Genomic DNA, 15,725 nt, shown 5'->3' on the forward strand with positions numbered 1-15,725 from the left:
AACTTGTGTTTCAAAAGTTGCTTTCTTTTACTTATTTCAATTTATTACTAAACTTTCCACTTATATGTCTTCAGCAAAACTTTGAACAAAAACATAAAATGCCTCAACTTTATATGACAAAACAGAGCCAACAATAAATATTAAAATTTCTATTCCAAAATCAAAACAACACAAGAATTTTAACTTGTCAAAAATTCAAATTAACAAATATACAATAAAAGTAATATGACCTGAAGGAATTCAAAATCTACTTGAATTAGAACCGGTAAAAGAATAGACATCACAGGTCATATAAATGATAAGCACAAAATAAATAAGCACTTGTGAGCCAGTTCAATTCTCTAACTCAAATTTTTGTATCACAACCCAGTACACAAATTTGTCTTCAAGTTAAAATAAAGTAATTGTAAAATGAAAAACTGGCAATAACTGAGAGACGTCAGATTCCGAATCGTCAGATCCCTTAAGTTCTCACTTTCATAGACTATGAACATTTGATTCAGCTGATAGAAAGGCTTTACTGAAGGTCCTATCCTACCATGGGGTACTAGATATTGCTAGATATAGGAGAATGATATTACTGCAGTTACGGCAGAAAGTAAACATAGTAGTTGGTTTGGTGTAGAAAAGTTAAGCAGGATTTTGTTATGAACTTTGTCCCAAGGAATATAGCAAAGACAATGTGAGAATATGGTATGAAATGGGGGGGGGGGGGGTAAAACACTTCCAGACAAAGATTATGCAGATGATTTTAGTGCCCTAGATAAAAATTTTTTAGTGAAATGAATAAAATTTCAGAGGTTTTGAGAGTTCAAGGTACAAGAATAGGTCTTGAAATTAACATTAAGTACACTAAATTGCCTAATTTAGGAGTAAATGAAGAGGTGATGTTAGGTTGTGAGAATATCGACCAAATGGATAGCTTGACACAACTTATTCTTAGTAAAAATGGTGACAGCTACTGAGATAAAAAACGACTAAGTAAAATAAAAAGTGGAATAACCAAGATATAGGACGTCTTTCTGCAGTGGCAAGTAGATAGGCAGAGGGGGGGGGGGTCTCAACCCTCACCCTTCATTATCTGAATGTCTCTTAGAATTTTTTTCATAATTGCAATTAACTTTCTGATAATTCGTCTTTTTTTTCACAAAAAAAATCCTCCCTGTAAGTAAGTCTTTGTGTCGTGTCTGCTCAGAAAACATAGGGATATACAGGTAAAACTCTAGAGACGGAATTAGAGCCTATGTCCATAGAAGTTGGTGTAGTACTAAAGAAGACAAATATCCCATTTCTGTGGCAACTTAACACGATTTCAGAACGGAATTTGTAACTACCTTACCCCTTTCCTACGTAGATGCATACAGTAGAGGGGTAGAGAGTTCGGACCAGGTCCCTAAAATTACGAGAAGCTCTGTTTTACTTAATTAATTTCACTTTACCGACAAAGTAGGACATCCGGATAAATAAAATAATACCAAAATGGTAATATAGTAGTATATAGATGATAAAACGATCCAATAATTGCACATACATTAAAGTAATTTGTATACTCGTCCTATAATTTCAACATAAATATGAACTTCGTCGTTCACAAACTGTCGAAACACTACCAGCCCACAACGTTAAGCCTTGCAATTAGAGCCCTTCCCACCCCTACTCCCCACCTCCAAAAAAAATATAAAAAAACGTCATTAAAAATCTTTGAGCAGAGAATAACGCTTGCAGGTTTGACACTATCCATTAAGGCAAACTTGAAACAAGCCTAAGATTAGATTAAATACTTTCAAAAAATAGCTTTAGCACAAAAAGTATTCCTCGCCTGAAGGCACAGAACTTAAAACAAAAAGAAGAAATAAAACTAGCAGATGAATTAACATTGGAATGCAGTCACGTTTCAAAGAAGTTAACGAAGATTTCCTACATCACGACACACAAGACTACTAGATAATACATTTGTACTTTATTTTAATACATTCAAGAAATCTAAAACTTAAAAATAAATTCCTTTTAGTCGCAAACAAAACAGTTCCAATGGAAGGGGTTTTATCCAAGTTTACCTCCTTCCCCAGGTTGTACTAAAAATATGAAAAATTAAACTGAAATGCACGCTTTCCACTTACCTCATGAATTAGAAATGAGATGGATATTCGCCAATCCCCCCCCCCCCGCCCAAAAAAAAATATTCTTTGCTTTGAACAAAATTGTAAGGCATCCTTTCTCAGTAGCACAAGAAGATTATAAGACCAAAACATATGTCTTTTCTGTTTATATATATATATATATATATATATATATATATATATATATATATATATATATATATATATATATATATATATATATATATATATGTATATATATATATATATATATATATATATATATGTATATATATATATATATATATATATATATATATATATATATATATATATATATATATATATATATATATATATATATATATATATATATATATATATATATATATATATATATATATATATATATATATATATATATATATATATATATATATATATATATATATATATATATATATATATATATATATATATATATATATATATATATATATATATATATATTTATGGGGGTAGATTATGCGCTCAACACGACTAGAAAACAAAATTTTCAAATTACTATCTTGACGATGAAGTAGTTTCAGCTATTCTCGTATCTAACAGTACCTCACCACGCGAATCAACAACTTTAACTTTTCCATTAGGGAAACGGGTTTCCCTCCTTCCATCCGAAAAAGTTGTTATCAAAGTACCATCTGGTAGTTCTCGCCTCTAGAAAATAGATTCAAGATATTAATCATTCAGCTTGTATCCTGTCTTTAATGAGGGATACACTATCCCTTATTATGGGTTTTGTTATGCTGTTACCGACAATTCGTTAAAAAGCTATTGAATTATGCAAGAAAGAAGGGAGGAAGAAAATAACGGAGAAAAAAAAGAACGAGAGACAGGAAGAGAAAGAAAGAGAGAGAGTTGAAGCTCTTAACCGCAATGATGGTAGGGAAGCTGTTTTATTAGCAACAGTTCTTAGGCCTGCTGCATATACCCATGATTGGACGTGCTTCCTAGTCAATATTCTAGCTAAGTACAAGAAAAAAAAAAGAAAGAATGGAAAAAGAAACTACAAATGTACCAGATACTGCTTAATATAATATCAGTTCTAAACTACTAAGAACAATGATGCTACTAATATAAACTTGTCAGAGGGTTAAGCCACTTGAGGCTAATACATTTGCGAATACTTCTTCATTTCACCCTGATTATAGCTCCTACACTTACCAGCTCCTAACAAATCCCTAAATACTTTTTGGCTATTTTCTATAGTTTAATTTTAGCCTAATCTGGTACGCCATACCTTTCACGTATAGCCTTTCGTGACATACAGTAGCCTTTCGTGACATACCCATCGAAAAGACGAGCACTCTTTTACTATGCGTTTACTGAGTGAGATCCTACCATTCTCCTCACAAAAAGTCGCGTTTGACATCTCGTTGATGACCATAGCCCCAACAATTATTTTTGAGGGGTGTCTCGATTCAGAAAATATGCGGGCTGTGACATATTTACGCCCACAAAATACGTGCCTACCTACTCTCCTCATGGTGGTGCTTAGGGTGCTTAAATCATGAGATAATCTTGAAATATTATTCTCCATTATATCCCTACATTACAACCTTCAAAATACGTGCCTATCTATTTTCCTCATGGAGACGCTTAGGGTTCTTCGATCCTATGATAATCTTCAAAAAATTAAGTCTACCTAGCAGGGCTACGTATTACAGCCCACAAAATACGGCCCTCCGTATTTTCCTTATGGTGCTCCTTAGGGTACCTCAATCCTCTGATAATCTTAAAAAGATAAATTCTACATTACAGGGTTACGTATTACAGCCCACAAAATACGGCCCTCCGTATTTTCCTCATGGTGTTCCTTAGGGTACCTCAATCCTCTGATAATCTTGAAAAGATAAATTCTACATTACAGGACTTAGTATTACAGCCCACAAAATACGGCCCTTCGCATTTTCCTCATGATGCTCCTTAGGGTAGTTCAATCCTCTGATAATCTTGAAAAGATAAATTCTACATTACAGGACTACGTTTTACAGCCCAAAAAATACAACCTTACGTATCTTCCTCATGATGGTCCTTAGGGTACCTCAATCCTCTGATAATCTGGAAAAGCAGTCACAATTCTTGACATAAATTTTTCAAAACTAAATCATTTTCCGTTCATCAAACATCGGGAAAATCAATTCGACTTAGACATTTCCTAATTGACCATAGCAATTTGACATCACTGCCATTTTGTCAGATAAAATTAAATTTCTTTGCTGACTTTTGAAAATCCGGTAGAAAATAGCTCCCCAATTGGGAATTATTCTCTTACACAACCTAATCCCACATACTAAAGAAAGAGCTTTGGGAACTTCCTCAACTTAGATTCCTTTTTTCAACATATAGACCAAATTTCCAAGGGAATGCTGACAGATAAGAAATTGGGGGAAGGATAAAAGCAACAGTATTCTATTGTCCTGGAGAATAGCAACTACTACAAAATATTGGGCGTTTAAAGAGACAAAGAACATGCGGTCAGAATACAAATAAAATCACAGGATACATGCGCCAAAACTCTAGGCATTGCGAAATTCTCCAGGGTCATTTTCTAAAAAGATACATTTTTAGGTAAAAAAAAGTTTGGATTTTCACACAATTAGCGTGTATTTAAAAATAGCATTTCTTCCTCTTTTTATAGCATTTTAAAGTTATGATGATAGGTTTGGCTATAAAATCTTAGGTTGGCACTCATGATGCCAATCCAGTACCCAAAGAGTTTATCAAATATATACAGCATGAAAACTGATGGCAATGCCTCTTCACAGTTATCTGGCTGAGGGTAACATTCTCCTGAATCAGTTTATATATAAAATTGTTTCAAGATCTAAAAATTTGAAATTTAGTGTTTGTTTAAAATACTGAGCGTTTCTTCTTATCTTTATAGCAACATTCACATTTGATATGGGTATTCATTTAACCGGCATCGGGTTGGTTGAAACGGTAGAAAATCACAGGTTTTGGAGCTAAAGCTATTTAACATATTTAAATCGCTTTAGAATAAATATATATATATATATATATATATATATATATATAGGGAAAAGGAAAAAAACACACAAAAGGGAAAAAAAAGTAGAGTACAAAGGAAGAAAAAGAGAAAAAGTAGAACAGAATTACAATTAACCCAAAACACAAGATAAATAAACAAAACACAAACAATTGAAAAAAAAGGAAAAAAATAAAGCCGGATAAGACGGTTATTAGGATCAAGACGGATCGGCGTATCATCAATTTGAACCTAATGTTTCTCAGGAGCACGAAACATAATGCAGTGATTTATATGTAATTTAATTATATGAAAATATTGTTTACTATAGTTTGTTTTTATTAGTATTTAATATAAGAGTTGATTATATTATTGTTTACTAAACAAGTGCCCGTTGTATTACTGTCTCTGTATAGTCTATTGCCGTTTGTATTACAGTATATATTAGTGTTCTAGTTGTACGTTTATTGCGTTTTGTTTATTTTTTATCGATGCTCCGTGCTTTTTGTTGAGACGGGTTTTCAATAAGTGAATGAAATAAATAATATACAACACCTTCTTGGCAAATGATAGGAATGAAACATATCTATCCACCTAATCCGTTACTATATACATGCAAATCAAAGGATACCGCACTAAATCAAATAACCAAAACAGGTTTCCTTCCCTACATCGAAATGTTCGACTGAATACTTACGCTAACAACAAGAAACATGGGATTTTGGACTTGTTAGACGGAATCGTAAAGATATTTGGACGTCAGGGCTTTTTCCTATTTCTGAATTAGTAATATTCACAAGAAAAACCCCCTTATAAAGATGGAGCCTCCAACTATGGATGCGCTAAGACACCTAAATTAAGTAGGTGAGTGGAGTGGTCTATTTAAAAACCTTAACCACAATCCAGACTGAACGGCTGGATTTCATGTAGCTTAATATGTACTTAATGCATAAGGTTTCCAACCACAGAAGATCTTGAGAGACGTTTTTCCTCCTCCACTGATTTAACGTTACGGTATGATTACGTCAAAGCGTGATCATCACTCTTCGTCTAAAAATAACATGGCTGGCCATGAGTAGTGTTGCCAACGCTGTAAAACTGTACCATTTTTGGTACGATACAGAAGTGCTGGTACAATGCGGTAGATTTGGAAATTTCCCTGAAAATTTTAGTTTTACTTGCTCTTTTTTGCCTCATATATTTATTCCGAGATTTATTTTATCGAAAATTTTCGTCTTGTTATGGCAAATTTTTAACCTGTTGTTCAAATGGTACAAATTAATCGCCTGCGGTACAATTTTAGCCGAAAAACTGGCGCACTTCATTGCAAAGCATTGACAACGCTGAACATGAGCTGAGTGGAGTGCGAGGAGTGCTGGATAATCGTGGAATAAAATGTAGCTATAACAGTCTTTTAGTGGGCATTTCCAAGACTAAGAAATAAATTTTTAAGAATCTTCACTATTCCTTCAGTCAAACAATCACCGTTGGGATGGTAAGGAGGAGCATGATTAACACCAAGACAAAAACTTGCAAAACTCTAGAGAAGTAAGCAAAGGTTGGACTACCTGAAATCGGTTCGACTCTAGCTCCATAACATAACATGCTCGTTGCTTTGATGATTCCTATATTTATTCTTTTACTTCTTTTACTCGACACTTACTCGTTTATATAGATTTTTTTCTTCGAATCCGTCGATTTAGTAGCAGAAATTTCTACAGAATTTTAATGCGAATAAACTTAATTAAAAATTGGGTAATTGCTAAGCAGCCCCGCAAGATCTATTCGAATAGTGCTGTCAAGGACTTCTCTCCTCTACTCATCTCCAGTCCCTACTGAATTGGTTAGGTAGTTTATTTCTTATGGCAGGGATCACATACTTTGTTTCAGCATCACTGTCAATAGTGGCCCCCCGTAGACGAACAACTGTAACAGATTTAACTCTCACTACCCACATATTCTATTCGTATTCCTTATTAATTACACAGGGGCAAAATTTCGCAGATATAAGGGGATTTCTATTACCACTACTAACAACTCACTGCAGCACGAAGCCACCTGAGGCTAACACAGCTACGCACGCTCCTCCTCCATCCCAATCTATTCAAAGCCTCCCTCTTTATACTTTCCCGGGAAGTACCCATTTCCTTTAAATCTTGCTTTATGACATCCACCCTAACCGCGAACGACCTACTTTTCTTTTAGCCCTGGACGGTTGGCGGACAAGGACAACCTTTGGCAATTTGTCATACTTCATCCGCAGAACGTGCCCTAGCCATCTCAACCTTTCTCTCACTATGGACCTGGAAAGCGGGATTGAGCTACACTTTTCGTACAGCCTACTGTTTGAACACGGTCAGTCAGTCGGGTACCCAAAAAAATCCATTGTCAATTTCTCAGGTAAATATATAGCAAATTTTCCTCCCTTTTTCAGAGCGCTCATTCTTCAAAACTATATTGCACCACTGTCATCACTGTAGCTTCCAACCTTCTAATCTTGGGTCACAGACATATTTACCAATTCTTCCAAATTTTTTTCAACTGTAGAAAAACACCCTGGACCTTGGGTCTTCTACTTTTAACGTCTTCACGACACCCACCGCCATTACTAATGATACTACCAAGGTAAGGGAAGCCGTCCGCTTGATCGATGTTTTTGTAACAGGATTCTGCAGATATAACACAGAATTTTGCAGACTAATCTTAAGCCACTAAGAATACACCCAGAATCAACTGGAAACTCAAAACATCATAAAATGATATCAGCATGGCAGTCATATTTAATTCCTCATTCCAATTCTAAGTTTTTAAACCTAGAACTATACCTAAGATAGTATTAAACAGAACTGACGCTGCTGAGTCTTGAATGCTAATTCAACATTAGAATTAAAATACTAAGCTTATAATGAGTGGCATCATATTTCTTCCGTGATTAGTTGTATTTTCTACTTGACACTATATTCCAGAGTCACAAAGAGTTGCAACTAGGCACAGGAGAAGCATAGTTTTCTGACCGCCTCCCCCAGTAGAATATCCTAAAAAGGATAAGCAACCCAAAGGATAATCAAAGGAGGGAGTCAACCCAAAGGCCCCAAATTTTATATTCTAGATCAACTGCTGTATACACTGATTGACTTTTGTTTATTGTCTTAAGTTTGTTTCTTTTTTTTTATTTTTGCAGCTTGTTCTTTATTTTATGTGAATTTTTTCACTGTGTTGAGGTTGATCTTATGAATACATGAATACTTACAATACTCTAAAATAAAAATTATTTTTCAGTTAAGCGCAAATGGCACTCCGTCCATTTGATCACCATTGATGATTGATGATCAAACACGATTAATTAATGACTAAACGCGATGCATTCATGGCTAGAAAATTTACCACATTCCCAACCTTCTCCCCCACTAGAACACCCTAAAAAGGGTAATCATATGGAGGGAGTCAACTCAAAGGTCCCAAATTATAAATTCTAAATCCAGTGCTGTATAGACTGATTGACTTTTGTTTATTCTCTTAAGGGGAATTAAAAACAAAGGTTTATATTTTTCAGAACGAATACTTTTTTAAACCTTCACCTAAGTCACTTGGGTCACAAGGCCCCCTTGTGACAAAGGTCAGTTTTTGTCTATTTTCCCTCTCTCCTTCTCAGTGACCCTGAGAATTTCACTCAAAATTTTTCAGATTTAAACGATGCAATAATGACAGGACTTTTGATAGAGTATCTTTCATTCTCTGAAACAATTATGGTATTCCATGAGTTAGCTCAAAAAAATTAATGTAGAATTGATCAAATCAAAAATTTGACTTCAATAAAAAAGTACAGGCAAACAATAATAACCGGATAATTTCGATTATGGTACCTCTCCAACCTCAATTCTAAGGTGTTTGTAACAAAAACAGTATTATATTTTATATTAAAATTTAAAAAAAATTCTAATATAAAAGTGCCAGGCAAACAATAATAACCAAATAATTTCAATTATGGCGCTTCTCAAGACTCAATGCTAATCTGAGTCTAATTTACGGTAATTACTCCACTTTTTCCATTACAAAAATAAGTTTCTTCAAACTTCTTATTTGATCAAATTTTAGTCTTTTAACTGCGTTTCAGCTTGGAGCACCTTAAAATTGAGTCAGCTCCAAAATTAGCGGAAAACTTAAATATATTTTTAAAGTTTCTATTTTTACTTTTTTTGATTTAATATATTTCTACTTTCTAATTTCAAGCTTTTTTGGATTTGCTTTTGGGGTTTAATTCTATTTTACAGAAACGTCTTTCTGAAACTGTTATTTCTTTCTCATCACTCCCAGTCATGGAGCCTTGTGGGGGACTTGGCTGAAGCATGTTTGCTTATGCATAGAATTTTTTTTAGCTAATTGGTAGGGGTAAAATACTTTCTAAACAATATTCAGAGGCTGGAAAAACACAAAAAATTTATTTATTCCTTTCAACTTATTAATTTATATTTTGCATATTTTTATTTACTACATTTTTACCATTTATATTATATATATGTATATATATTTTTTTATTTATTTCATTATATTCTTTAACATATTTAATTAGTTTTAATAAGGGTTTTGTTTATATACTTATTCATTTAATGTGTTGTTTTCATATGTTTTCCACGTATATTCATGATCTTTTTGAAATACTGCGAATATTCGACACGAAAAACTAGTATCAATAATTGGATTTGGATGGATTAAAAAGAAGATGTCTTTGAGTTCAACACGGGAAGTGTCAGATGACTTGCCCCCAACTAAGCATTGTACTTCCGTCCGAAGGCATCGAATCAGGAAATGGCTACCTGCGCTATTCAAACCATTTGTCAGCATGCGAAAAACATAGAACTAATTCAGCAGCAGCAATGGTACATATGTTGCCAATAGATCAAAGCCTTAAAAATGTATGTACTGTTTTGATTTTGGATGATTGTGCAGTACGCAGCCCAGATCTAAGATGAGGATAAAAATACTGGATTGGGGGGGGGGTCATGCCTGACTATAAAATCGTACGAATGGAAAGACTGAAGTCATTTTTTGCGAAGTTTTGCATGTTTTATTACAGAGAGCGGTTCAGCCGCTCTTAGGAAAGGAAAAATGCCTCTACACCTTGACCTACTTAAAGAAGATTAATTCAATAGTGCTTTTTACTGAATTAATTAGTTAATAAAAAAAGCAAATTAATTTTTAATCAAAAAAGAAATTAACAAAAGAAAGTAAAGGAATATTCGTTTGCTAGGAAAGAGTATCCTGTCTTAAGACAGGACCGAATTCAAATAAAAATATAAACTAATTTTCTGTTAAAGCAAGAACGGATTTGATCATTACATAGGCTTTATTTTCAGCCCAATGTAAAGCTAAAGTAAAACAATTAGATCAATACTCTTTGATCTTAGTCAAAAGGCCGAGAAACGATCAATAAATAAATAAATCGTATAACAATTAAATGATACAGCCTACTTTAACAATAGATAATAATAATAAATCATAAAAAGAAATAACATTATAAAATTAAATAAATATATAAATAAAGCGAATATTGTTAGTTAGATTATACAATTCACTTTACGATTTTGCTGGACAGCACTAGACAGTGTTTGTTTCTTTTTTCCAGGTTATATCCAGGTTGGATACACCCTGGATTGAAATTTCCTCTCTTATAACATACTCCAAGTACTCTTTGCTTTAACTAACTTTTTCTTATGCTACCCAAAGTATAAACACATACTGACAAGTACTGACAAAACTCTCCAAAAGTGACCCCGCGTACCTCAGCGCCTCTAGAGGAAAAATGATGAACTACTTAATCGCTCCGAGCCAATAAATTAAATTTAATACAGCTTTTATGGAACAAGTATAATCACCTACGGAACTTGTGCATTTATCCCCCAGGTTCACATAGGTATGGAATCGTCTCCGGAGACGCGGACAAAGGGTCACTTTTTTGTGTGGAGAGGATAGGTTTTGTCAGTACTTGTTCAGTATGTGTTTATACTTTGATGCTACCCAATGGAATGCGTAGCAAAGGTACCAATCTCCTGATTTCCTGCGTGGTTGGAGGCAAATCAACCGACACTTCCCGTTTTATCCCACAGATTTCTCTAGGTCCCACCTAGAGCTGGGTAGCATCTGGCTGAGCTTACAGAATCACACCACTGACCCCTGTTCCAAACCGTAATATACTCTTTGGAGTAAGTTTAATTCAACGCACTTTTGTTAGTAAAATGAGCTTCTCTTAATTAGAATTAAGATCTTCTTGCCTGAATCTTAAATATTAGCATCAGACTTACCTTGCAGGTTGGTGTACTAGTTTCTCTGTCACCATTTGGCATTTGCATCATCTGATTCCCTTTAGAGTCCCTCCACAGCTTAGTTCCGTTAGGCCACTGTCTTTCTTCAGAGCCATCATTATGAAAAATAGCAAAACATCCCCCGGGGAATTTCACTTCCCTCTTTCCAGACGGAAACCTGGTTTCTACATGTCCCCTATAATATTAACATAGTCATAACCATCGTTATCTAGTTTTCTTTTTTCATTATTCTACGCTTTGTATTTTTATCATACTTAGCCACTGTGGTTAAAGAACTTGTTTCATTTTTGTGTCAAACACCCGAGACACTCTTTACTACATACAGTCACGAAATTGTTTTGTAATTGTGTCAAAAACCTGATACACTCTTTGCTACATACAGTCATGAAATTGTTTTGTAATTGTGTCAAACACCTGATACACTCTTCGCTACATACAGTCCCAAAAACATTGCCGAAAAGTAAAGATTAATGCCATCAAAATTATACAACTGTTTAATCATTGAGCCTATGGTACCGCAGTAGAGTGGTCTCTGGTTGGCAACACAGAAAATAGGGGTTCAATCCGAGCTAACTCAAGGTTGGATGATAGGTTTGCTACCTGACCTTGCAAAATAAACCCAATAAAAAAAACTGGCTTACTTTTCTAAATTGTTTGGTTTATTGAGTTTTAATTCCCACGTATTTGCTCCTGTTTTTGTATATGTTTTTTTTCATTTTCTTTCTTTCTGTTATACTCCATCGTAATGCTTCGTATTTTTGATGGGTTATAAAATAAATAAATAAATTACTTAATTAAAACATCAATAAATAACAACGTCCTACGCGCCATCAATGGCTCTGGATTATTTTTGTCCTTTATCCTTTGGTCATCAAACACTAAATAAATAAACTTAATTAAGAAGCCAGCGTGACAAACTCCACTGTAAAATGCCAAACATCAAACTGACTATCAATATTTTCCTACACGAATGCAGTGTTACCAGCCAGATGTTTGGTTTAAAAGTTGCGCCGCCATAAAAGTGAAAATTTGCCGAAAGCGCCGTTTTTCCAGTGAAAATGCACGGAACGAACGAATTTCCACAAAAAAGTCAATTTGAAAAATTCAATGCACAACTGCCTCAGAAAAGCGTCTAAATCGCGCAAATGCTGGCAACTCTGCAAGAATGATCTGGCAACTCTGCATGAATGGTGCGTATTTTAAGATCAAAACTAACGACGAATCTTACTTCAAATCTGCTCCGTTTTTGTCTTATAGACCAGCCATATTGTTCTCTGAACGGTTTAGCACGTACCATTCAAGGAGGGCACCAAGGCCAAATCCAGGAATTTTTTTTTGGGGGGGGGGGGCTATGAAGTTTTTTCAAAAAAAAATAAAAAAAACACATCCAAATTTTTTGGCATTTTTGTTACGTTTTTACGAGTCGGACAAAATTTCAGGGGAGGGGGGCAAACCCTGTAACCCTACCCCCTGATAGTGCCTTAAATGACACTCATTTAATAGACGAAGACCATATACAACGTAATCAAATCCGGTATATCAATTTCTGGATCAGCTATTACAAGTCAGATCACCACTCAGTGGAGCAAGGACCCACTCCTTTGGGAATCAGGGTGTAAGAGCAATGTCACGCCATGAAAGACCACGTTGTCTCCTGCTTGAATTCCTCTTTTGTTCTTAGACACCTGTGCTTAATTCAAGCCACAAGCTGATGTGCTGCTCCTCATGCAGCTCTTGTCTCGGCACGTCATCACGTTCTACTGGATACAGTCCTGGACCATTGAGGACTATTTTGAGACATCATGGATACCATCGACTGCCATGAGGACAATAGTCGGTTTTGACGGTATTAAGGTAGAATTTGTCCGGCCAACATGGCTTTTTATTCAAGGAGGAGCTTGCGTTGAAATGCCTTTGCGACAAAGATATTCAGTGGCATTCTCCATAATGATGATGGTGCGGATGTCACATTCCTGCCCACATCATTGTCATATAATCTTATCTGCCACTAGATCACGGATATTAAAAGCAAGAATATGCCTTGTGCGATAATTGGTCCCCATCGAAGAATAAAAGCCCCATCATCTTAATTTCATTCACAATCAATTTCCGTGTTCGTTGGAACACTCGTTGATGCTGATGGACTCTATAATACACTGAAAAGCAACACATCCAAACATCAAAATTATGTCTAAGATAGAATTAAATTACCATTTTTCGGTCCAATTTCTACACCTTTAATCTTTCGCTTTGATTAATCCGACCGCAAACACAGCATGAATAATACTCTAGTCACATTACAGAACACTTGTGGATACTGTTACGCACGGCTACAGCACAAATAATACGTCCCATTCGTGATGTTCAGCAATGTTCACCCTTCAAGCGTCATCTCTCTGATTAGTTAGTTTTATTACAGATTTCGAACCAGTGCTTCACTATTTTAACTCCCCATTGCTGTAGTACAGGTTTAACGTTAAACTCCAGAAAAACCCATATTGTTTATAAATTGAGACTTTTTTCGTAGGTGTGACTACGGTAGGGATCGAACATAATCTTGACAGAGTTGCCAACAAAAGAGAGAAAGGAGACACTACAGTAGGTCGAAAAGTTCTTGACTTTGAAATTTATTGTTTTAAGTATTATTACAATTCGGGGAAACAAGCATGAACTCATTGGGAATTGACTTCATTCCATTTATGTACAAAACTTTTTACAATTATACTTACACTTTCTCATATTTCCCACGTAATTTGTCACCTTAAAATATCTCGAGTCTTGATCCGTTGTTATATTGTTATATAACAATAACGTTGTTATGTTGTTATATTTGAGTGATCTCTAATGGTTCTTAAACATCTTAAACATCCGTTATTGTATTGAAAAATATTTCTAATTACTTTTATAAAAGACCTTAGAGCACTATAGAAACCGAATAACGCTAATTTGAGTGATCTCTAATGGTTCTTAAACATCTTAAACAGGTAGATATTAAAATAAAAGGGAGGTACATACACCAAAACATGCCATGATACAGCCAATCATGTACGTTTCCCCCATTCTAGGGACTCTTTATGTTATAATATTCAGTTTTGCCTAAACTTATATTTTCAGAGGTCACGCTGCCTTTCAATTTAGAAACAAATGTAAGCATATAGAAATACGTAATTAACAGGTAAAATTTAGGATTTAACATACATTTAATAACCATTAGTTATTCCGGTGTTAGTTTTTTTCGTTTTTATTTGTTTGTGTGAAGCATTCTTCGTTTCTCCTATTCTTTTTTTTTCCTATGTTTGTATTCATTTTTCGTTTCTTGTTTTCTTGGATGCTTTAGTTCTTTGGTCCAGCGTTTCTTCTTTCTGTTTTCTTTTTTTTTTGTTTAATATAGGGTTCCAAATGTGAAGCCAAAATAGTCAGGTAATTTCTGTTTTAATAGAAATTTTCTTGATCTTTATATCCGTTATTTATACATCTATATACATACATCCTATGCATAAACCCTTGTATAAAAATTATATATTTTAATCAATTTAATTTTGTTTTGTCCCCACTTTGAGTCTAGTAAAATAAAGTCCTTACTTTTTATTGACATATTCACTCAGAGCTATGTTTCCTAGGCTACAAGTCCAATCTTACTTTTCAGGTATCTCCAAGTAACTTGTTAACACTCATTACTTTCAGGTGTTGACAAAAAGGAGGAATGTAATAAAGTCAAACCTGGCAACCATGGACAACGAACAATGTCACACCTGTCACAATTCTAGATCATAGGTTTCCTAATGGATAGTAACGATCTTTATCAGGCAGTTGAGACCACCCAGCTGACATTGGGAATCATTAATAATCGTTAATATTTTTTTAAGAAAATATATTACGTTTAATACGTAATATATTCACTTCCTAGGTTAAATCTCGACAATTAATTTCTAATAAATATATGGGTATGATAATTAGTACCACTAAAAGAGATTATAGACCATGTTCAATGCAATATTTCACTTCAATTTAAAACCAAAATATACCTTTAATTCAAAACTAAATATATATATATATATATATATATATATATATATATATATATATATATATATATATATATATATATATATATATATATATATATATATATATATATATATATATATATATATATATATATATATATATATATATATATATATATATATATATATACATATATATATATATATATATATATATATATATATATATATATATATATATATATATATA

The 15,725-nt window shown here is 33.9% G+C and overlaps 1 protein-coding gene across 1 annotated transcript in view; it reads right to left on the minus strand.

The window, feature by feature from the left end:
* Positions 1-2,635: 2,635 nt before the first annotated feature.
* Positions 2,636-15,725, minus strand: part of Sas-4 (spindle assembly abnormal 4) — a 117,143-nt gene continuing 104,053 nt past the window's right edge. The window contains exons 10-11 of the mRNA XM_089085901.1: positions 11,448-11,643; positions 2,636-2,816 (exon numbers count right to left, since the gene is read on the minus strand). Coding sequence (XP_088942027.1) covers positions 2,664-2,816; positions 11,448-11,643 — 349 coding nt within the window. The 3' untranslated portion in view covers positions 2,636-2,663. The remainder of the gene's footprint in view (positions 2,817-11,447; positions 11,644-15,725) is intronic.

This window comes from Artemia sp. Qi Xiang Cuo, chromosome 3 (assembly GCF_049724085.1).
Source record: "Artemia sp. Qi Xiang Cuo chromosome 3, ASM4972408v1, whole genome shotgun sequence".
Lineage (NCBI taxonomy): Eukaryota > Metazoa > Arthropoda > Branchiopoda > Anostraca > Artemiidae > Artemia > Artemia sp. Qi Xiang Cuo.